This window comes from Bos indicus x Bos taurus, chromosome 3, assembly GCF_003369695.1.
Source record: "Bos indicus x Bos taurus breed Angus x Brahman F1 hybrid chromosome 3, Bos_hybrid_MaternalHap_v2.0, whole genome shotgun sequence".
Classification (NCBI taxonomy): Eukaryota; Metazoa; Chordata; class Mammalia; order Artiodactyla; family Bovidae; genus Bos; species Bos indicus x Bos taurus.
The window spans coordinates 101,345,104-101,368,849 of record NC_040078.1 but is presented as its reverse complement, the minus strand read 5'-3'; the positions used below and the strand labels follow the sequence as shown (position 1 = coordinate 101,368,849).

Below are 23,746 nucleotides of genomic sequence, written 5' to 3'. Positions count from 1 at the left end.
GCTCTAAGCTATTTGAATATCTTAAGCTTCCCATGCCTCTCCTGGGAGACTGTAAACAATCGTATGCATAGCTGCAGGAGTCCGGGTAAACTTGTCAGGCGAGTTAGAGAGCCATCAGAGGGGTTTGGATTTAAACACTCCTAATTGCCCAGGAACTTTATTAATTGGAGCTGTAAGTTAACTCTTTGACACACAGAGAGAGAGATGGTGGTAGGGGACAGCCCCCAGTAAAGTCAGAGGTGAGAGCACAAAGCAATAAAGTAGGCAGACTCTGGTTTTTTGGGGGAAAATGCTCGAGAATATCCGGGGGGACTCCTGAGGCTCGATCCCGCCTTTGCGTATGCCGAGCCTCCTTCCTCATGACCTTTGTCACGAGTGGAATGCCTCACCGGCTCCCCGCATGGTGAGAAAATCGCATGAGTGAGGTGCCATCAAATAACCAAATAGAGGACCTAGATTCAGAAATTCACCTTGGACTTCCTGGTCGTCCAGTGGTTGGGGGTCTGCCTGCCAATGCAGGGGACACAGGTTCAATCCCTGGTCTGGGGAGACCACACGCTGGGAGGCAGCTGGGCCCATGCACCACAACACCTGAACTCAAGCCCTAGGGCTTGTGTTCTGCAGCAAGATAAATCTGCAATGAGAAGCCCACACACCACAACTAGAGTAGCCCATCCCCACACACCACAGCAAGAGAAGGCCCACAAGTAGCAACGAAGTCCTAGCACAGCCAAAAATTAAATGAATAAAATTTTAAACATTCTGTAATGACATTTTTAAAAATTCCGCTAAATCAGTTTGACAGAGCACGCATTTCGGCAACACATGTACTAAAATTGAACTACAGGAAGATTAGCATGGCCCTCGTGCAAAGATAATAGGCAAATTCATGAAGTATTCCATATTTTTACCTGTGGTGTTCAATAATGAACCACCACTACTAACCATTTACCATGATTAAAATTAATGAAATGAGAAATTTAATTTCTCAGACATACTAGTCACATTTTAAGTGCTCAAAAGTTACATGTGATTGAAAAAAAAAGTTTGACAGAAATGGCACTAACTCTTGAGGCCTTAAAAGCTTCCAGCTTGCCACATCTGTAAAATGAGGCCACCTATACCCACCTCAGAATTGCAAAGATCCAATGAATGCTGCCATCCCAGACTTGACCACCTTCCCTAACTGGCCCCCTATCTTGAAATCTTGACTCACAGAGACCCATTCTCCTCAACCAGCCAGAGGAAGCTTTTAATAAATTCCGAATGCCCTCCCATGGCATTAGACCCCACCTGGTACCTGGTCAGCTCCTTTCTGTTGGTCCAGTGGGAACATAATTTGAGCAGAATGACTTGGAGACTAACAGCCCAGCTTCTAAAGCCACAGTGTAGGGTATGATCCAAGATCTGTGACTAGAAACTTAAGTGGGTTATTTACCTCGTGCTCTCTGTAGAATAAGAATAATGCTGGTATAGTGTTTGGGAATTCTCTGCCTATCCAGTCATTAGGACTCAGCACTCACTGCCAGGGGCCTGGGTTTGATCCCTGGTTGAGAAACTAATGCCACAAGTCATGCAGCACTGTTAAAAAGAAGAAAGTTGAGTTCACACACCCAGCAGTAAGTACAATGTCTCACATTTAATAAGTGCTAGCTATTTAAGCACAGAAGAACCAAGATTTTTGTTTTCATATTGTATCTACAATATCTTGAGCAAGCACACAGTGTGTATATATCAAATGAATAAATGAACTTTTCTCTAACTTCTCATGATTCTCCAACCACATTGGTCTTTCTTTTTTCCTTTTTTTATAGTTTAATGTATTTTAATAGCAAACTTACAGGAACAGCACAGGAGACAGACAACATTAAAAACATGTCTTTCCATGTAGGACAACTCAGAAAAGTATAGTGAATGGATGGAATCTACTGTGTGATAAAAATGCTACAAACACCATTTCAGTTCAATTCAGTCACTCAGTCTTGTCCGACTCTTTATGACCCCACGGACTGCAGCGTGCCAGGCCTCCTTGTCCCTCATCTACCAGAGTTTGCCCAAGTTCATGCTCATTGCATCAGTGATGCCGTCCAGCCATCCTATACTGAAGCCCTCTTCTGCTGCCCTCAATCTTTCCCAGCACCAGGGACTTTTCCAATGAGTCATCTGTTTGCATCAGATGACCAAAATACTGCAGCTTCAGCTGTAGCATCAGTCCTTCCAGTAAATATTCAGGGCTGATCTCCCTTAAAGTTGATTTATTTGATCTTGCTGTTCAAGGAACTTTTAGGAGTCTTCTCCAGCACCACAGTTTAAAGGCATCAATTCTTTGGGATTCTGACTTCTTTACCGTCCAGCTCTTACAACTGTATGTGATCACTGGGAAGACTATAGCCTTGACTATATGGACCTTTGTTGGCAATGTCTCTGCTTTTCAACACACTGTCTAGGTTTGCTATCGCTTTCCTGCCAAGAAGCTATCATCTTCTAAGTTCATGGCTGCAGTCACCATCTGCAGTGATTTTGGAGCCCAAGAAGAGGAAATTCATCACTACTTCCACCTTTTCTCCTTCTATTTGCCATGCAGTAACTGGGGCCGGATGCCATGACCTTAGCTTTTTTCATATTTAGTCTTAAGCTGGCTCTTTCACTCCCCTGTTCACCCTCATCAAGAGGCTCTTAGTTCCTCTTCACTTTCAGCCATTAGAGTGGTATCATCTGCATATCTGAAATTATTGATGTTTCTCCCACCTATCTTGATTCCAGCTTGTAATTTATCCAGCCCAGCGTTTCTCATGATGTGTTCAGCATATAGATGAGTACGTGTACTCCTTTTTCGATCTTAAACCAATCAGTTGGTCCATACAGGGTTCTAACTGTTGCTTCTGGACACACATACAGGTTTCTCAGGAGACAGGTAAGATGGTCTGATATTCCCATCTCTCTAAGAGCTTTGCACAGTTTGTCATGATCCACACAAAGGCTTTAGCGTAGTTGATGAAACAGAGATGTTTTTCTGAAATTCAATCTTTATCCCAATCCCCAAGAAGGGTATACCAAAGAATGTGCTAACCATCAGACAATTGCACTCATCTCCCATGCTAGTAAGGTCATGCTTAAAATCTTGCATGCTGGGTTTCAGCATTATGCGAACCAAGAACTTCCAGATGTCCAAGCTGGTTTTAGAAAAGGAAGAGGAACTGGAGATCAAATTGCCAGTATTCGCTGGATTATAGAGAAACCAAGAGTGCCACCATACCAGGCATGTAAAGATGATGTTTCTTCACTGCTCCAGTAGAGGGCGCAGTCTTGCGAGCGGCTTTTGTAGCCAGCCGCTTCCTCCGTGCTTTACCACGCGTCGATTGAGGACAGTCGGCTTTGAACAAGCGGCGGTCCAGAGACCCTTACGCTGCTTCTCCTTCGGCTGGAGCTCGGCGAGCTAGAGGCGGCCCTAGAGTTGGAGAGCGACGGAGGCGCGGCGGCGAACGCTGGTCTTTATTTCTTAAATATGCCAGGGCTTTTTAATATTTATTTTTTTTTTAGGGCTTAAAAAAAAATAGCTGCTTTATTGAAATGTAATTCACATAGTATAAAATTCACTCTTTTCAAGTGTACAATTTAGCGGGCTTTTTTAGTGTACTCATTTATCACTAATTAGGCAATCATCACCCCTAATTCCAGAACATTTTTATGACTCTCCAAAGGAAATCCTGTTGTACATCAAACTCAATTTAAAAAAAAATCCATTACCCATGAGCAGCCACATATACACCACCACTCACCTCTCCCTGGAGCCCTAGGCAACCACTAATCTATTTTTCTTAAACTATGGATTTGTCTATTCTGGACATTTGGTATAAACAATATCATAATATCAAATGTGGTCTTTTGTGTCTGGCTTCTTCGTTTAGCATATGTTTTAAAGGATCATGTTGTAGCATGTATCACTTCACTCCTTTTATGGTCAAATAATATTCCAATCGAATGGCCATAGCAGTTTTTGTTTATCCTTCAGTTGATGAACTTTTGCGTTGCTTCCACTTTTGGGCATAATGAATAGACCATTTGTGCTATCAGTATTCGCATACAAGTTTTTGTGTGAGCAAAACTTCAGTTTTCAATTCTCTTGTCTATATTCAAGCCCTTTGCCCATTTTTAAGTTGGCTTGTCTTTATCATTGACTTGTAAGAGCTATTTATAAAACATCTTCTAGATACTGGACCTTTATCAAATTATGAGTTGCAGATATTTTTCCTCACACCATGGGTTGTCTTCTCATGTTCTTGATGGTATCCTTTGAAGCACAACAGTTTTCAAGTTCGATGAAGTCTTAACTTTTTGTTGTTTTTCTTGTACTTTTGCTGTTATATCTGAGAATCCTAGGCCAGATCCAAGGCTGTGAAGATTTACTCTAATGTGTTCTAGTAAGAGTTTTGTGGTCTTATATTTAGGCCATTGATCCATTTTGAGTTAATTTTTGTAGCCACTGTAGGGTAGGGTTTCAAAATTCATTCTTTGCATGTGGATACCTAGTTTTTCTAACATCACTTATTTTAAGACTGTTCTTTCCCTTATTGAATTGTCTTGACAACCTTGTTGAAAATCAACTGATGGCATGGGGACTAAAGGATTGAATGAAAGCAGTCAAAAGGTAAAAACTTCCGGTTATGAGATATATGTCTGCTAGAGATGTAATGTACAACGTGATAAATATAATTAACACTGCTGTATGTTACACATGAAAGTTAAGAGTAAATTCTAAGAGTTCTCATCATAAGAAAAAAATTTTTTTCTAGTTTATGTTTATATGAGATGATGGATGTTCACTAAACTTACTGTGATAATCACTTCATAATATATATAAATCAAATCATTATGCTGTACAACTTAAACCTATATAGTGGTGTACCTCAATTATAGCTCAATAAAACTGGAAGGAAATACAAACATAAATTTTTTTAAAAGAAAATGAGGACTTCCCTGGTGGTCCAGTGGTTAAGAATCCACCTGCCAATGCAGGGAACATGGCTTTGATTCCTGGTCCGGGAAGATTTCATATGCTGCAGGGCAACTAAGTCGCAACTACTGAATCTTCATGAAACAATTACTGAAGCCTATACTTCCTCGAGCTTGTGCTCCACAAGAGAAGCCACCACTGTAAGAAGCCTGCACAATGAAAATAGAGAATAGGCCCTGGCTCACTGCATCTAGAGAAAGCTGGAGCAGCAATGAAGACCCAGTAGAGCCAAAAATATATTAACTAAATTAAAAAAAGAGAATGCACTTATTTATGAGACTTTAAATGCCATTCCACTCGTCTTTGTGCATGCATGCTCGGTTTTGACTGACTCTTTGCAACTCCATGAACTGTAGCCCACCAGGCTCCTCTGTCCATGGATTTTCCAGGTAAGAACACTGGAGTGGGGTTGCTATTCTCTTCTCTATGGGATCTTCCTGACCCAGGGATTGAACCTGGGTCTCCTACATCTCCTGCATTGGTAGGCAGATTCTTTACCACTGAGCCACCTGGGAAGCTCTTCCATTAATCTGTATGTCTGTCCTTATGCCAATACTTCACTGTTGGTAACTGTAGTTTATATTTTTTCTGTTTTGGGTCATGCTGTGTGGCTTGCAGGATCTTAGTTCCCTGACCAGGGACTGAACCTGGGCAATGGCAGTGAAAGCTTGGAATCCTAACCGTTAGGCCACAAAGGAACCACCATAAGTTTTGAAATCCTCTAACTTGATTCTTTTCCAATATTGTTTTGGCTTTTTGAGGGCCCTTGTAATTCCATGTGGATCTAAGGATCAGGTTTTCCATTTCTGCAAAAAAGGCTGATGGAATTTTGGCAGGAATTGCATTGAATTTGGGTTGTATTGCCATCTTAATATTAATCCAGGAATGCAAGATGTCTTCCCATTTATCTACGTCTTTAATTTCTTTCAACAATATTTTATAGTTTTCAGTGTACAAGTCTTTTACTTCCTTGGTTAAATATATTTCCTAGGTATTTTATTCTTTTGGATGCTATTGCAAAAGGGATTGTTTCTAAGTTCCTTTTCAGATTGTTCATTGCTGATATATAGAAACAACTGATCTTTTGTGTGATCTTTTCTTTAAACTTAAAAAAAAATTGAAGTATAGCTACTTTACAACGTTGTATTAGTCTTAAATGTACAGCAAAGTGATTCGGATATATATATTTTATATATACATATGAAAGTGAAAAGAAAGTGAAGTCGATCAATCGTGTCCGACTCTTTGCGACCCCATGTACTGTAGCCTACCAGGCTACTCTGTCCATGGGATTTTCCAGGCAATAGTACTGGAGTGGATTGCCATTTCCTTCTCCAGGGGATCTTCCCGATATTTATATATATTGTATATAAGTATTCAGTTCAGTTCAGTTCAGTCGCTCAGTCGTGTCCGACTCTTTGCGACCCCATGAATTGCAGCACGCCAGGCCTCCCTGTCCATCACCAACTCCTGGAGTTCACTCAGACTCACGTCCATCGAGTTGGTGATGCCATCCAGCCATCTCATCCTCTGTCGTCCCCTTCTCCTCCTGCCCGCAATCCCTCCCAGAATCAGAATCTTTTCCAATGAGTTAGCCCTTCGCATGAGGTGGCTAAAGTATTGGAGTTTCAACTTTAGCATCAGTCCTTCCAAAGAACACCCAGGACTGATCTCCTTTAGAATGGACTGGTTGGATCTCCTTGCAGTCCAAGGGACTCTCAAGAGTCTTCTCCAACACCACAGTTCAAAAGGATCAGTTCTTTGGCGCTCAGCTTTCTTCACAGTCCAGCTCTCACATCCATACATGACCACTGGAAAACCATAGCCTTTACTAGACTGATCTTTGTTGGCAAAGTAATGTCTCTGCTTTTGAATATGCTATCTAGGTTGGTCATAACTTTCCTTCCAAGGAGTAAGCGTCTTTTAATTTCATGGCTGCAGTCACCATCTGCAGTGATTTTGGAGCCCAAAAATAAAGTCTGACACTGTTTCCCCATCTATTTGTCATGAAGTGATGGGACCAGATGTCATGATCTTAGCTTTCTGAATGTTGAACTTTAAGCCAACTTTTTCACTCTCCTCTTTCACTTTCATCAAGAGGCTCTCTAGTTCTTCTTCACTTTCTGCCATAAGGGTGGTGTCATCTGCATATCTGAGGTTATTGATATTTCTCCTGGCAATCTTGATTCCAGCTTGTGCTTCTTCCAGCCCAGCGTTTCTCATGATGTACTCTGCATAGAAGTTAAATAAACAGGGTGACAATATACAGCCTTGACGTACTCCTTTTCCTATTTGGAACCCGTCTGTTGTCCATGTCCAGTTGTTGCTTCCAGATCTGCACACAGGTTTCTCAAAAGGCAGGTCAGGTGGCCTGGTATTCCCATCTCTTTCAGAATTTTCCACAGTTTAGTGTGATCCACACAGTCAAAGGCTTTGGCATAGTCAATATATACATATATTTTTCAGATTCTTTTCCATTACAGGAAAAGAATTTTGAATATAGTTCCTTGTGCTAAACAGTAGATCTTTGTTGTTTATCTTATATTTAGTAGTGTGTATATATTAATCCCAGACTCCTAATTTATCTCCTCTCCTCCCTGCCCCCACTGACTGTTGACATTGTACCTTGCAACTTTGCTGAATTCTTTTAATAACCCTAATAGTCTTTTTAGTAGATTCTTTGGGATTTATTCTATTTATTTATTTATTTATTATAAATAGATAATATAAATAGGGGGTCATCTGTATATAGATAGCTTGGCTTCTTCCTTTTTAATTAACATTCCTTTTATTTCTTTTTCTTTTCCTTTTATTTCTAATTTCCCTGCCTGAATAAAACACCCAATGTCATTCTGAACAAAAGTAGTGAGAATGGACATCCTTGTCTTGTCCCTGATCATTCATTATGGTGTTAGCTGGGGGCTTTCTGTAGGTGCCTTTAAGAGGTGAAGAAGTTCACTTCTGTTTCTAATTTGTTGGGTGTTTTTATCATGAAAGGATACTGGATTTTGTCAAATGCTTTTTCTGTGTTTTGAGGTGATCATATGTCTTTTCTGCTTTATTATTAATAAGGCATATTACATTAATTGATTTTTCAGATGTTAAACCAACCTTGCAAACCTGAAATAAATTCCACTTGCATATGGTGTACAGACCTTACTTTCTGCTTGTGCAGAGCTTGGTCAGTCATCTCTCACTGACACTAGGGGGTTTTCAAGTCTCCTGGGTATGTACTCATTCCTGAACACACATGACTTTCTAAATTTTTTGGATTTTCAGGAAAATGTGGGAACTTAAAAAAATTCCCATATTCCTTTATTTCTTTTTAAAAAAATTTTAATTAATTAATTTTTGGCTGTACCTCATGGATCTTATTTCCCTGACCAGGGGTTGAACTCATGCCCCTTGCAGTGGAAGTATGGAGTCTTAACCACTGGACCAACAGGGAAGTCCCTATTTCTTCTCTTTAAATTTTTAAAAATTTTTTATTTTTTTTTATCAGCCTCTTGTTGACCCCAACTTGTTATTTTGAAAAGTAATTTATTTTCCAGTAATTTCAAATTGACAGTTGTACATACATAAAAGCAAGTCTTGTATCTTGATTAAATATATATTCCTAAATATTAATGTTGACATTATTTAAAATGAAATTGCTTTCATAAATTCTTTTTCTGATGATTTATTGCTGCTGCTGCTGCTAAGTCACTTCAGTCCGACTCTTCGTGACCCCATGGACTGCAGCCTACCAGGCTCCTCAGTCTGTGGGATTTTCCAGGCAAGAGTACTGGAGTGGGGTGCCATTGCCTTGTCCGATTTATTACTAGTATATACATATTAGATAGAGTGTGTGAACGGATTCCGCCTCTTATAACTTTGCTGAGTTAGTTGACTAGCTCAAATAATTTTTTGTTATGTGTATGTATGTGTGCTGAGTCATTCAGTCGTGTCTGACTCTTTGCGACCCCATGAACTGTAGTATGCTGGGCTCCTCTGTTCATGGAATTTTCCAGGCAAGGATACTGGAGTGGGTGGCCATTTCCTACTCCAGGGAATCTTTCCAATGCAGGAATCAAACCCATGTCTCTTACATCTCCTTCATTGGCAGGCAGATCTTTACCACTGTACCACCTGGGTTATAGTAAGTTTTATATATAATATGATGTGATCTGTGTTCTGTGAATAGACAGTTTTAATTTTTCCATTCACCCATGGATGTCTTTTCTTTCTTTCCTCAAGACTCTGGGTAGAACTTCCAGTATACTACTGAATAACAGTGGTGAAGGCCAGCTTCCTGGCCATCCTGATTTCAGGAGTGACTCTTTCAGCCTTTAACATTAAGCATGATGTTTGCTGTGGCTTTGTATACTACTCTTTTCCATACTAAATAAATTTCCTTTTATTCCTACTTTGTTTGTATTATGAAATAGCACTGGGTTTTAAAACATATTTATTTAGTTGACTGTGTCAAGTCTTCGTCATGTCATGCAGGATCTTTCATTGCAGCAGCTGGGCAGGCTCCAGAGAGTGCAGGTTGCAATAGCTGTGGTGCGCCAAGACGTGTGGGATCTTAGTTACCGGACCTGGGATTGAGTCCCCAGGACTGCAAGGAGGATTCTTAACCACGAGACCACCAGGGAAGTCCCAGCACTAGATTTTAATGATTGAGCGACATAGAAGAGTTGATGGGGTAGACACTGGGTTAGGTGGATAGAGACCATGATGAGTGGGGGTGGGAAATATCAGTCCCATTCTCTTCCAAGCTTCAGACTCATCTTTTCAACTACTTGCAATACAAATAGCACCTATATGTCCCACAGGCAATTTAAACTTATCCTAAGATTGACTTTCTAGAAACCTGCCTCTCCTGTGTTTTCTAGTGATGTCACTCCACCATTAATGTGTTTTCCCAGGGGAGGAACCTCATGTTGCTCTTCTGTCATCCTTATAATCTAGTCTATCACAAAATCCCATCACCTAACACGTGTACCTTGATTCCAACTTCCCACTTTTTTTTTTCCAACTTCCCCTTTTTATGTCCAACACAATTGCCTTTTCTTGTACCAAGGGACTGGGAATAGAGAGATGTATGACATACGTGCACTATACTCTTTTAAGATGTCAATCTACTGGTAAAACCCATTGAATACAATGTAGTAAGCAGAAAAATAATTTGCTCAAATATTTGAGTACCACTCAAATATTTTTTGAGTACTTATTAAATGCCAGAATGATTATTCTAGGTGTTGGAAATACAGTAGTGAACACAGTTCCTACTTTCATGCTTACTGTATTTTAGTGGGAAGACAGATAATAAGCATGTAAAAACAATGTTAGTATAGAGTTGCTACTTTACAAAGCAGGCTCAGAAAAGGTATATGGGGGATAGGTGTGGTAGTGAGAGACCTGAAGTGAGGAGGAAGCCAAGCTAAGCCCTAGGTGAAGAGCCTTTTCAGTCAAGAGAAGGAAAGCCTGAGATAGGAACAACAGGTTGAGAGTGCCTGCAGATGAGGGAGGGGAACAGGTAGGAGATGAGGTCAAATTGATAAGGCAAGAGATAAGCAAGGGTCCAATACCCCTGGGTCTCCTAGGCCATAAGGAATTTAGGTTTTATTCTTAATGTGCAGGGAAGCCATGGAAGTTTGACGATACAGAAGAGAGAATGGAATAATGGTGGGAGAATCCTTTCGGCATGGGATGGGATAGGATCTGGAGCCAAGTGCAAAAGAGTCTTATCAGGCAGTTTACTCTATTGAAAAACTTCCCTCTGTTTGAGTTTCTCTTCAGCCACCAGCTAGCTTCTCTCCTCCTCTTTAAAGTCATACTTCTTAAAAGAATTATCTACATGTACGGTATCTTTTTAAATTTCCTGTTTGAATTTGAAAAATGCAGTTTCAAATTTTTCCCCACTCCAATGTAGCACTCAACCCAATAATCACTAGTGAGAGTTGGACTATAAAGAAAGCTGAGCACTGAAGAATTGATGCTTTTGAACTGTGGTGCTAGAGAAGGTTCTTGAGAGTACCTTGGACTGCAAGATCAAACCAGTCAATCATAAAGGAAATCAGTTCTGAATATTCACTGGAAGGACTGATGCTGAAACTCCAATACTTTGGCCACCTGATGCAAAGAACTGACCCATTGGAAAAGACCTTGATGCTGGGAAAGATTGAGGGCAGGAGGAGCGGATGACAGAGGATGAGATGGTTGGATGGCATCACCGACTCAATGGACAGGAGTTTGAGCAAGCTCCAGGAATTGGAGATGGACAGGGAAGCCTGGCATGCTGCAGTCCATGGAGTCTCAAAGAGTCAGATAGGACTGAGCTTACTGAACTGAACTGAGTCCTCCTTTTAACTAGATGTCACAGTAGCATTAGACAATGACCTCACCCTGTGCTGGCTTTCCTCTGGCCGCTCTAATTGCTCCCTCCAGCTCCTTTTCTCTACCTGGCCTTAAATGTTGCCATTCCTCAAGCCTTGGTACTAAACCCTCCTTGTGTGCCACCAGTTGGCACACTACTGTATGCTGATGGGGCCCGTGAACTAAGAATAGTTTTCCTTTTTTTAAAAAAAAATATTTATTTATTTGGCTTACTGGGTCTTAGTTGTGGCACTCGGGATCTTTAGTTACTGAGTGCAAACTCTTACTTATGGGACGTGGGATCTAGGTCCCTGACCTGCGTGGAGAGCAGTCTTAGCCACTAGAATACCAAGGAAGTCCCGGGTTTTGTTTTAAATGCCGGGAGAAAAAAAATCAAAAGTACGTTTCATGACAAGTGAATGCTAGTATCCCTTAAATTTTATTGACCCACAGTCACATCCATTCGTTTCCTATTGTCTATGGCTGTGTTCACACTACAGCAGCAAAACTGAGTAGTGGTGACGCAGAACCTAGAGCCCACAAAGGCCAAAGTATTAACTCCCCGTTTCCAAGAAGTTTGCTTTATGCTTTCTCCCTAGGTTTCATTCATTCTGGTAGCTTTGGTTACCATGTATATGCCAAGGAGTCCCAAAGCAGCAACTTCGGTCCAGATTCCTTCTCTACGGATGACCAGACATGAACATCCAGCTGCCTGTCATTCCCACGTGCAGGAGTCACCAAGAGACCAGAATGAACAAGACCAGACTAGCTCCTACCTCAGCGTACCCCTTTTCACTAAGTAGCACCAATATCCATCCAACTGGTCACGTGAGGAATTCGGAATCCTTGACACACCTCCTTTCCCCTCAATCAAACGAAACCTAAGTCCCCCTCTACTGTCTTCAACGCACCCGCACCCACAGCTCTCACATAAAACGGGTCTTTTCAAAACGTAAAGCCAGGCAACCCTTGCCCGGCGTTTGTGCCCCGGAAGCAGAGGCGCCCACGCACGCCAGACACCGCGAAATCCTCGCGCGGCCCTAGGTCGCGGCGCAGAGTTCTCAGGACCCTCCTAAACCCGAGGCCTCGTCGCCGCCTCAGAAACGTAAGCAACACCGCCCTCCCGCCCCAAGCCGCTCTCTGCGGCGCCCGGAAGATACGTAAGGAGGCGGGGCTACGTATTACAAACCGGACCGTGACGCGCTGCGTTTTCTCTTTCCAGCCAGCGCCGAGCGATGGGTGAGTGGCGTTCTGCTTTGGGGCCGGGATCGGGGAGCGAGCTCAATCCGGCGCCATCCTGCTTCGGGGCCCAGCCGGCAGCGCGGGCTCCCGGGCCCCCGGACACGGAACCCCCGCGAGGAGGGTGGTGCTCAGGCTTGGGCCCCCGGGACCATCCCAGGGGCCATTCCTGGAGCCGCAGGACTCGGGGCCGCGAGCGGCACCATCATGGCTGCCGGGGTCGGGACGGGAAGGGTCTGGGCTGCGTCGCACGTGCATGATGACACCTTGGAAATGCTGTGACCTCCCGACTGCGCTGTGGGGGAGCTAACCTTGGAGAGCTGAGCGTGCGACCGCCGGCGTGGGGCGTTGGGCTGGCGGCCTCGGCTCCGGACTCCCTGCCTCAGGCTCCCGCCCCCCCGCTTCCACACGCAGGCATCTCTCGGGACAACTGGCACAAGCGCCGTAAGACCGGGGGCAAGAGAAAGCCCTACCACAAGAAGCGAAAGTATGAGCTGGGACGCCCCGCTGCCAACACAAAGGTGCGTGCGGGTCCTCACCGCCCGGGAGGTCGCTTCTGCGGCGTCGGTTGAATCTTTGTGGGGCTCTGCGAGTTGCTGTGGGGACTAGGCGGTCTCGCCTTCGCGTGCTGGGTAGATACTGAAAGATCGCGTGGAGACTGCTGCCGTGTCCTAGTAGTACCTGCAAGGGCGCACGGAGCGAGTGGGCTCCTCGGTGCACCGAGCCTTAATTTTCAACGTTTAGAATCGGGCTTTCTCTGTTGGAGGTGACTGGAATGATGAAAAAGTATCCTTAGGCGTGGTTGTGGCCGTCTTGGTCACCTATGTGCCACTTGCCAATGCTAGGGCTTGTCATAGTTACACTGACTGTTACCTCCGTCGCGCCCGGGTTCCCTTCTCTCTTACTTTTCCTTGATAACCTAGTTTCTGTCTCCTTGTGTTTTCTAGATTGGCCCCCGCCGCATACACACAGTCCGTGTGCGGGGAGGCAACAAGAAGTACCGGGCCTTGAGGCTGGACGTGGGGAACTTCTCCTGGGGCTCGGAGTGTGAGTGAAGTCCTGCAGGCGTGGGTGGGAACTCCGCAGCTAATCCTTGTTTTTAAGCTTCAGTAAGTGCTTTTAGCAGGAAGTCCATGGCCTGGACCAAGATACTAAAGTTCTCCTGTTGAACAGCTTTGAGGTTGTGGAGACTTACCTCCAATCCTGTCCTGCCACTTAACTCGAATAGCCTCAGAGATTGGGGTTGAATCTGGAGACAATGTGGGTGCCAGCCACCTCTGGAAAGATAGGTTTGTGGAAGATGAACTGTTGCTAGAGTTTCCCTTCTTAAGCCTTACTAGGGTAGGGATGGAAGATTGTTGGCATCAGGTTTACTTGGCTTGATTCTGGATTTCTTCTGTGAGCAGGTTGTACACGCAAGACAAGAATAATCGATGTTGTCTATAATGCATCCAACAACGAACTGGTCCGTACCAAGACCCTGGTGAAGAACTGTATTGTGCTTATCGACAGCACACCGTACCGACAGTGGTACGAGTCCCACTATGCACTGCCCCTGGGCCGCAAGAAGGGGGCCAAGCTGGTATGTGTTTGGCGAGCAACTTCCTGTAGGGGGTGCAGGGGGAGGCCAGCCTGATTTCAGCCTTCTTGTGATGAAAACTCTGTCCAGTTCTGCTACTGAAGGGAGAGAGATGAAAGCCTTTAGTGCTGAGGAAGGTGGCAGGGCTGTGGGATGTGACACTCCTGAACTAGGGTTTGGGGGTCCCCCTCTAAGCCATCTGTATTTCCTTTATTCAGACTCCTGAGGAGGAAGAGATTTTAAACAAGAAACGATCAAAGAAAATTCAGAAGAAATACGATGAGAGGAAAAAGAACGCGAAAATCAGCAGTCTTCTAGAGGAGCAGTTCCAGCAGGGCAAGCTTCTTGGTAAGATGACTTCTGCATTTGGGGAGGAGGCGTCTCAAGATATGGTGTGCTCTCTGGAGGCTAGAGAGTTCACCAGAAGGATTTGGTAACAGTGAACAAGCACAAATCAGAATATTTGGTCATCTGGTTAGTTTAAAGCGGAAATGGAAGATAGTGGGCAGGAGCCCATAGGCCTGAACTTGGTCTAGGCCTCTGAATTTCAGTAGTATCTTGAGAACTCGTCTGTGTCCAGGCTGAGGGATTGTCTCAGTGATGAAAACTTTGTCCAGTTCTGCTACTGATTTTCAAAGTGATGATAAAGTATATCTGAGGAGACATTGGGCTTTGTGTCTGCCCCCAGGATACTTGGGCGCTTAAGGGGATACATAGATATGGGTAGGCCACAGTGTCATTTTCCTGAGGACCATACTCTAATCTTGCAGCATGCATCGCTTCAAGACCAGGCCAGTGTGGCCGAGCAGACGGCTATGTGCTAGAGGGAAAAGAGCTCGAGTTCTATCTGAGGAAGATCAAGGCCCGGAAAGGCAAATAAACCCTCTTCTCTCCTGTCTTAGCTCATCTAATAAAGGCGTTAACTGTTCTATGCCATGTTCATGTTCTGAGAGTACTTCATTGTTTGGCACACTATAGAATGCCCCAGTTCCCCCTGCCTGAAGGCCAGGCCTGTTACGGGGCTGTGACTCTAGCCGGAGGAACAGTTCTCGCTCCTGAGGCTGAGTTTCAGTGGCAACAGGGATGTGTTGTGCAGGCTGAGCAGAGACTGAGGGAGGTAACCCAGCTTGGGGCCCCTGCAGTATTGGGCCGTTGCCTGGACCATCATTGGAACCAAAGCCATGTTGCCTCCCTAAAGTTCTTTTAGAGACCCTGTATGCAGACTTTGGTTTGGGGTTTTTTTCAGGCTCCTGGTCTAGAAACCTTGAAATTGTGTTCTACACTTAAGCATTGTTGAACAAGTTATACATATTAATTATCTCTTGAGCTCTAATCCTTTCCCCTCTCCTTACTCAAAAGTTAGTTTGTTTAAATTGTTGAATTGGTTTCTTCAGCTTTCCCTTTTCATAGTTCCTCAGTTATTTGATTGTAGCAAATAGTGGTCTTTTAGGTTAAAGACAGGTTCAATCTTAGCTTATCCTTGGGTCATAACTCCCACATCAAATGTCACCAAATTTTGTGTGGTGCTAATGGTAAAGAACCTGCCTGCCAATGCAGGAGACATAAAGAGACGCAGGTTTGGTCCCTGGGTTGGGAAGATCCCCTGGAGGAGGGCATGGCAACCCATCCCAGTATTGCCTGGAGAATCCCATGGACAGCGGAGCCTGGCAGGTTGCAGCCCAAGGGTTGAAAACAGCTGGCAACTGAGCACAAAGCACAACTGCTCTGATCGCTTTTCTGCATCCTGCTTTGCTCTTCTGTTTTCTCTAACACAATCCCAGCTCTCTGTGATCATTTTAAAAAGCTAAGATTTTTAAACTTCTTTTGGATATGAACCATTTTTAATGGTATTTGTTACAATACTGCTTTTATGTTTGGTTTTTTGCCTGCACAGCTTGTGGGATCTTAGTTCCCTGACCAGAAATCAAACCTGTGCTCCCTGCATTGGAATGTAAAGTCTTAACCACTAGACCACCAGTGAAGTCCCTAAAAGATAAATTTTTTTACACAGCATCCCATCTCAAAGTTGGAACCAGAAGCTATGGAACTCAATGAGACTAATCCCTTCTATGATGACTGCCATCCTTTACATGTGTTCACTTACTATTCCTTTTGTTGGGAATACTTTCTGTCAGATGCCCACGTTGCTCCTTTCAGATCTTTGTCAGTCCAGTGAGTTCCCTGATCACAGAATTTTAAATAGCACTCCCTTCCATGCCATATCTTTTGCCCCTGTTTTTTTCCTTATTTGGCATAAATTTTGTTTATTTGCTTATTTTGCACCCTCTATTAAAATATATCTCCTGGGGAAATGGGTATGTTTACTGCTGCATCTCTAGTATCTGGAAAGGCACAGCAATATACCAGTCAAATATGTACTTTAAGGAGTTCTAAAGAAAAGGTTTTATCCAATTTAAAGTGGTTGAAAAGTACTTGTCTTAAATGAGCTATAAATCAAAATTGGTTCATCAACTTGGCTAATTGCAGACTTCTGTAATTCCGACTTCTGGCTAAGCAGTTGGAAAAGGTGGACCACTAAGACCAACCCTTTAAAACCTTATGGTTGACTCTGGGGAGACCTGACCTCTGCCTTCCCACCCAGTGATCTGGCAACACATGGTCATTAGCTGATGCTCTGAGAGCTGTGTGTTGGGCGTGGCACAGCAACGAAAGAGCTGAATGCATCTACATCTCCACTGCTCTCCCTGATGAGCACTCAACCTGAAGCAAGGCTTCCTCTCAACCCTTCCAAAACACTTCGGGTGCCTTCTGAGTGAATGGTGACCACAAGGTGCGTTTTCTGGACAGTACAGGTTTGTCAACCAAGGCTGAGAAAAGTTCACCATCCCGTCACCCAGCAGGAAAGTAGAACCCAGCATTGTGATCCTGTCAACAGTGCCAGAGGCTGCATGTCCTCAAGCTCTCCCTACATTCGCCATGCCTCCCATTTTTGAGTTTTGGCGGTTGTTTTCCCTTGGCTTTAGCATTCAGCTTTGGCATTTACCAATTGTTTAGAAGGCAGGAATCTTAGAGAAACTCAGTTTAGGAGCAACTCTAGTACTCTGTGGGGTCAGCTGAGTGCCCCAGTCTCAACACAGAGATGGACCACCTGGAGTTTTCACCCCTTAAGTTGTCCTTTCTCATTGTTTGGTGGGAACAGAGAAGGGCTTGTTCAGATGCCGCAAGTCTAGGCTGGGTGGCCTTCACATCTCAGTGTCAGCTTCCAGGGCAGACTCTCAAACCCTCTCTGCCCACCCCCACCCCCCGTGCCAAATCCTTATCTTGAACCCACTTCAGAGTATGCCAGTTCAGTTTTAAGCAATTTTAATTGCACAAATAATAAATGAATACATTCTCATTGTAAACAAATTGAACATAACATAAAGTACCCAGTACACACTTTGGCCCCTCTTCGGGGTGAGGTTATCAGAATAAGGTATATTCTAAACATATTTTTATGTGACCTTGGGGGCAGCAGCAGCATTCCCTGGAACCTATTAGAAATATGCAAATTCTTAACCTCCATCCCAGACTTAATGAATCAAATGCCAGGGGTGGTAGGTACCCAAGACTTTAACAAGCCCTTCAGTGATACTGATGCTCCCTCAAGTTTAAGAACTGGCCTAGCCCAAAATCACAGTGGAAATAAACCGCACACCTGGGATCTAGTCCTCTGTAACTCGCCCTTGTGTCCTAGCTAAACTGCTAAGCCAAACTGGAAGCATCCTCTACCCAAATCAGGCCCTTATGCCATCGGGGGCGGTCCCTAGGTGCCCGGCCTTAGGGCACGTGGGAATGCTGCTCTAATAACTCCGCAGGGCCCGCAAAGTAGGCGGGGGCGGCCTGGGGGAGGCAGCTGGACTGCCCACCCCGGCTGGTTTGGCTCAGGGCTCCTGGGTCTCGTCCCCTGACCCTGACGCCTCCTCCTCAATGCGGTCCGCTGCCTCGATGTCGCCGCCCTCTTCGGCCCGGAAGCGCACCAGATGCGGGGTACGCGGGGCGCGGATGCGGCCGAAGTTCCGGAGGCTGATGGCTGGCGAGGGAGCGCCTACGCCCAGGAAGCGGCTGAGCAGCGGGGTCTGCGCGGTCACCGGCCGGGCTGGCCCAGGGGACGCCTCCACCTGCAGGCTCTGCTCAGGGTCGTCGCTCATGCTGCGGGCAGGCAGGAGGGCTGCGTGAGCAAGCCTCTGACAGCAGGTGGACCCGGAGGGACCGAGTCCTGGGCGCCCGGAGGGTGGGTGGGGAACTGGAGCCTGGCTACTGACTCAGGTTCTGCCTCAGCCGGCGTAGGCTACTCACCGCAGGTTGAAGGTGGAGCCCAGGAAGGAAGGCCGCAGCGACTCGGCCACTGTGGCCACCGTGTAGGGCGGCTGCGCCGAGTCCTCATCCCAGTACGCGTCCTTCTCCGCGGGAGGCAGGTTCTGGTACATGTCATCCACGGAGAGCAGGGATACCTGGGAGCAGCAGGTCACAAGAATCCCCTTCTCTGCAAACCCGGACTGAGAGCTGGCAAGGAGGGAGAGCCCGACTGCCGGGAGCTGCCACCAGACCCTGAATCACCTGCAAGTTGCGGTCTATAAGCTGGTTGGTTTCAAAGTCGTCGTCATCCTCACCAAAGGGATTGATGATCTGTTCTGCCACCTGCAGGTGGTAAGAGAGTGTTTTCTGGGCTCAGAGCCCTACTTTCTAACTGCAAAGTGTGGGTGGGTCCTGGGTCCATATCCCCACCCCCTGAAGTGCCCACCTTGAGCCAGCCGGCATAGAAGAAGAACTGCAGCAGAGTGGTGAGAGGCACGTACATGTCCAGGTCCCCTGCGGCTTGCCCTGGCTCCAGAGGCTCCCGAGGTGTGGCAGCCCCTGCCACTGGCTCCACAAACTGGCGGCCCACCAAGGAGAGGGCAAAGAAGGAGTATACCGCTATGGTCACCACCTGGAGGAGGGAATGCCAGGCTGAGTGGGACAGGTTAAAATGCTGTCTCTGCCCCGAGGGTCAGTGGTAGATCTAACAATTAAAGCATGTATCGGGGACTTCCCTGGGGGTGAGCTCCCAATGTAGGGGGCCCAGGTTCGATCCCTGGTCAGGGAACTAGATCTCACATTGCTGCACCTTGAGTTCACATGTGCCAACTAAAGCTTCCCCATGCTGCAAATAAGACCCAACCCAGCCAAATAAATAAATATTTTAAAAAATAAATTAAAAAATAAATACAACATGCAGCAAGGTGTGGCAACACCAAATGGGAGGGGATCATCTTAGTGAGGGCCCAGGGAGGCTTTGAGGATGAGCCCTTGGCTATTTAGTGTCTCACTGGACTGAACTGCCCCTGGGCAGGTACCATCTCTAGTTCTCAGTGTCACACACAGCACAGGACATACAGTAGGCACTGGGACTGGGGAGGTGAGAGGCAGTTACTTGGGTGTAGACGAGGGGGATGCTGATCCAGTCATAGTGGAAGAGCATGCTGCACTTGGCCCGGTACTTATTCAGCTCCTGGTGGAACAGCAGGAAGAGGAAGTCAGTGGAGACAGAAAGGAAGAAAGGAGAAGGGAGTCCAGTACACATTAGGCCTGGGCTAGGTCTCATTCTGCTTTCAGAGGTGTTGTCAGGCTGGGGTGCCTGTGATGGAAGGCAGTTCAGCACAGTGACTGCAAGGACAGACCCTGGAGCCAGAAGTGCTGAGGATGAATCTCAGCTCCACTAGCTGTGTGGCTTGGGCAAGTTTTTTTTTCCACTCCTTGCCTCAGTTTCCTCACTTCCTCACACTTGCTGCGCTACATAATAGACACCATGTAGGTGTTAAGCACTGAAATTATGGTTGCTGTATGCAAAAGTAGGGGGAGGAGGGCAGATGGGCCTGTCCTAGGTCGACTCACTTCCAGGAGCAGGCAGAGAGCAATGTCATCACGGATTCGCCCATCCCTCCGGGCCTGGGCCGCCAGGTTGGTGAACCAGACGCAAGGAATCCAGTACTTATTGAAGTCAGATTTCAGGCTTTCAAACTTTTTCCTCTCTTCCTGGGACATGAAACCTGCAGAGATTGCAGAGAAAGAAATGAAGTCTCATCCTTGTCCTCTAGGACTCATCGCTTTGGGGTCCTGGAGCTCCCCCTGGTGGTCAAACCTCCCCGCCTAGGAGACCCTCCGGGCAGGTCCGGTTCAGTCCCTCCCAGGGCTCCCTGAGCGCCGCACCTGCGTCCACCACGTGCTCCATGGTGGGAAAGCGCTTGAGCACGCGCGTGCTGACAGAGCGCAGCACCAGCACCGACGCCAGGTTGGCGTAGCGGATGAGGGTGCGGCGCAGCAGACGGCCACGCTGGTCCACGCCGTGCACGGTGGCTGAGATGACGCACATCAGCTGGTCTGGCAGCGGGATGCTTGTGTACTGGGCCCACCAGCGGTTCACCACCATGGTCACGTAGAAACCTGGTGGCCGCCGTGGGTAGTGGGGACGGAAAGGGAAGACGGAGGGCTTGGAAGTCAGTGTGTCCTGCCGGCAACCAGAACGCCTGGTCCAAGCCGGGTGGAACCAAGGCAGAGGGAAGGACACATTGACTCCAGCACCCTGCCTCGCTTGTCAGAGGGACAGCCTCATCCTCTGATCACGCCCTGATGGACCAAACCAGGCAGGGAGGAAGAAGACTGCAGACCTCCCCAGGCAGAGGAGACATGATGGTTCAAGTCCAGGCAGTGGTTAACTCTGAGCCCTGCTTCCCATGAGGGTGTGGAGGGAAGAGTCGCCTCTCTCCAGTTCCCCTGCAGGACGCAGGGGGGTGTGAGGCCAGCAGCAGGCTGGGGCTGTGTTTGGAGTGAGGGTCGGGCTGGTGGTAGGCAGGGCCTGCTGCTGCTGCTCCTAAGTCGCTTCAGTCGTGTCCCACTCTTAGTGACCCCATGGACTGCAGCTTACCAGGCTCCTCTGCCCATGGGATTTTCCAGGCAAGAGTACTGGAGTGGGTTGCCATTGCCTTCTCCAAAGCAGGGCCTAGTCCTCTGGAAATCCTAGACCCGGCACACAGCTCCCATGTCTGCTGAGCCTGCTCTGGTTGACCTTCAGATGTGCCGCTGGGCTAATTCTGACCCTCAGTGCTAGCAGCCCAGCCCAAAGGTCAGGAAAGATGGCTAGGAGGCTGCAAGCGAGAACCCCTTGTCCTTTGAACTTACCCAGTACAAAGGACAAGGGAATGAGGTCCGCAGAGCGGTTGCAGTATCGGGCCACCTGAGCATACACACGCTTCTGCTCCTGGGTCAGCAGCAGCCTGGGGAAGGTCAGGTGGGGCCTGCGTTAGAGGGAGGTAACCAACCTAGTCCCCCGCAGGCCAGCCCTGAGACCCTGCCCTCACCCTCGCACCGGTAGGTGACGCTGAGCAGAGCATACAGGGCGATGAAGAGGAGGAACTCCTTGTAGAGGAGCTTGTAGATGCTTCCCCGCCAACGGAGAAGCAGGCCAGAGAAGCCTCCGAAGCGGGCCTCTGCCACTTTGAGGGTGTAGGAGACCGTCATGGTGCTGGCGACCTGGGGCAGAAGGTCGTGAGAGCTGCCCTTGGAGCTGTCCTTCTCTCCCCATAAACCTCCTCCTTAGCCTGCCTTCTCATCACCCAGCTTAGGTCCCCAAGTAACCTCCTACAACTCTGGTCACCCCCCGACCCCAGCCTTCACCCTTTCAGTAGGAAGGAAGCAGACAAGCAGATAGAGCACACCCCCAGCCCCCTAGGACTCAGTGGCACATGGGTCAAACCAGGATGAGATGGGGCAGAGGGGAGCTGAGATCTACATCCTCTCCTGCCTGAGGCTGCCCCAAGCTCCTCTTCCACTTGCAGGACTAGGAGGAACCCCTGAACTGCTGAGGACAGGAGACTCAACTGTAGCCCAGCCCCATACACCGTGGGGTCTTGCTCTCGAAGCTGATAGTTGGTCTCTCAAGGCACAGGGCGCTCTGACCCCCATCCCACACCTACCTACCTGCTCTGGACAGCAGCCTGTGCCGAGGAAGGGGAACTGAGCTAGCCTTCACCCCACAACACTTAAGTACCTCCTGGGTCCATAAAGTTTGGCCGGACTGAGGTTATCATTGATGGATTGAGGCTGTCACCCGACTTCCCCTGGTGCTGGGAACTGGCTGTGTCTTCCTGTGCCTGCAGGGCTGGGCTGGCCTTTGAGTGCTATAAATGCCTCTGCATTGACCCCACAGCTCACACCATATCCTTGGAGCCAAGGTGACAGAACTGACTGTCCCACGCTCCAGGTGAGAAGACAGATGCATGATAAAGTGTCATAACAGCTGCTGATGGCAGGGCACTGACTAAGTGGCAGGCACTGTGCCAGAGCACCAGTCCATCAAATCTCTGGCCTGTCCTGGGAAGCTCCCTCCCCACGCTGTGAGCTGGTTCTCCCTGCAAGTGGTTCCTGAAGAGAGGAAGCATGGAGAGGTGGTTAGGAACGTAAGTTTGCGAGGCAGACACACCTGGGGTTGAATTCTGCCTCTCTGTGGCTTTGTCCAAGATACCTAATCTCTCTAACTTCAGTTTGCTCCTCTGTAAAACAGTATCAATAACCCCTTCCTCACAAGGCAGTGGGGAATATTCAGAGCAAGAATGCCCGGAGCCTGGAGCATGCAGGCATTCATCCTGGGCCAGTGAAAAGCCAGCCTTTTCCCTTTGGTTTCCACCTACTGGTCCACTGTTGCTTCTCAGAACCTGGGATGCCTGGCTGGCCTCTCCCCAAGCCAAACAGTGCCAGGTCCTGGCTTTTAACGTGGCCTATGAGATGCCCCCACTTCCACCTGCTGTCATCAGCCTCTGACCTCGCTCCTTTTCACTGCTCCTTTGAGGTCCTCTCTCGAATCAGTTAGTCATACCGCCCTAAAATCTTCTACAAAGAGGTCTCCCCTCCAGCCCACAAGACCTTGGACAGGATTACGTCTGATTCATCTCAATAAAGCTGAGGACTTGAATCCAGGCAGGCTTTTCTTTTCTCTTTCTTTCTATTTTATTAAAAAAATTTTTAAATTAGAATACAGTTGATTTACAATGTAGTGTTTCTGCTGTACAGCCAAGTGAATCATTTATGCATATATCCACTTTTAATTAGATTCTTTTCCCATATAGGCCATTGCAGAGTACTGAGTTCCTTGTGCTATACAGCAGGTCCTTATTAGTTATCTACTTTATATATAGTAGTGTATATATATCAATCTCAGTCTCCCAATTTATATCCCTCCACCTTCTCCCCCCATAACTAAAAGTTTGTTTTCTACATCTGTGATTCTATTTCTGTTTTGTAAATAAGTTCTTTTATACCATTTTTTTAGATTCCATATATATGTGGTATCATATATTTGTCTTTCTCTGACTTCACTCAGCATGAGAATCTCTAGGTCCATCCATGTCATTATTTCATTTTTTATGGCTAAGTAATATTCCATTGTATATATATATATACACCACATCTTCTTTATCCATTCCTCTGATGAACATTTAGGTTACTTCCATGTCTTGACTATTGTAAACAGTGCTGCTGTGAACACTGGGATTTGAGAGTTGGACTGTGAAGAAAGCTGA

The 23,746-nt window shown here is 46.6% G+C and overlaps 2 protein-coding genes, 4 non-coding genes and 1 pseudogene across 6 annotated transcripts; 6 read left to right on the top strand and 1 right to left on the bottom strand.

Moving 5' to 3' along the window:
* The first annotated feature begins 810 nt into the window (after window positions 1-810).
* LOC113890585 lies at window positions 811-909 on the top strand (annotated as a pseudogene).
* An 11,602-nt stretch (window positions 910-12,511) lies between these two features.
* Window positions 12,512-15,128, top strand: RPS8 (ribosomal protein S8). The gene is made up of 6 exons (XM_027537461.1): window positions 12,512-12,613; window positions 13,028-13,134; window positions 13,561-13,660; window positions 14,020-14,195; window positions 14,411-14,540; window positions 14,963-15,128. Exons 1-6 carry the CDS (start codon window positions 12,610-12,612, stop codon window positions 15,070-15,072), a joined length of 627 nt encoding a protein of 208 aa, XP_027393262.1. The 5' UTR covers window positions 12,512-12,609; the 3' UTR covers window positions 15,073-15,128.
* Window positions 12,865-12,944, top strand: LOC113890599. Its single transcript, XR_003510557.1, has one exon. It is a non-coding gene; the product is annotated as a small nucleolar RNA SNORD55/SNORD39 (small nucleolar RNA).
* LOC113890603 lies at window positions 13,382-13,485 on the top strand. The gene has a single exon (XR_003510561.1). It is a non-coding gene; the product is annotated as a small nucleolar RNA SNORD46 (small nucleolar RNA).
* Window positions 14,259-14,328, top strand: LOC113890602. Its single transcript, XR_003510560.1, has one exon. It is a non-coding gene; the product is annotated as a small nucleolar RNA SNORD38 (small nucleolar RNA).
* Window positions 14,785-14,855, top strand: LOC113890601. Its single transcript, XR_003510559.1, has one exon. It is a non-coding gene; the product is annotated as a small nucleolar RNA SNORD38 (small nucleolar RNA).
* A 459-nt stretch (window positions 15,129-15,587) lies between the features above and the next one.
* On the bottom strand, window positions 15,588-23,154 carry BEST4 (bestrophin 4). The gene is made up of 9 exons (XM_027537462.1): window positions 21,538-23,154; window positions 21,351-21,445; window positions 20,382-20,615; window positions 20,067-20,221; window positions 19,606-19,683; window positions 18,937-19,122; window positions 18,753-18,833; window positions 18,492-18,646; window positions 15,588-18,344 (listed from the first exon to the last, which is right to left on the bottom strand). The coding sequence occupies exons 1-9, from the start codon at window positions 21,687-21,689 to the stop codon at window positions 18,077-18,079; spliced, it is 1,404 nt and encodes a 467-aa protein (XP_027393263.1). The 5' UTR covers window positions 21,690-23,154; the 3' UTR covers window positions 15,588-18,076.
* Window positions 23,155-23,746: the final 592 nt, after the last annotated feature.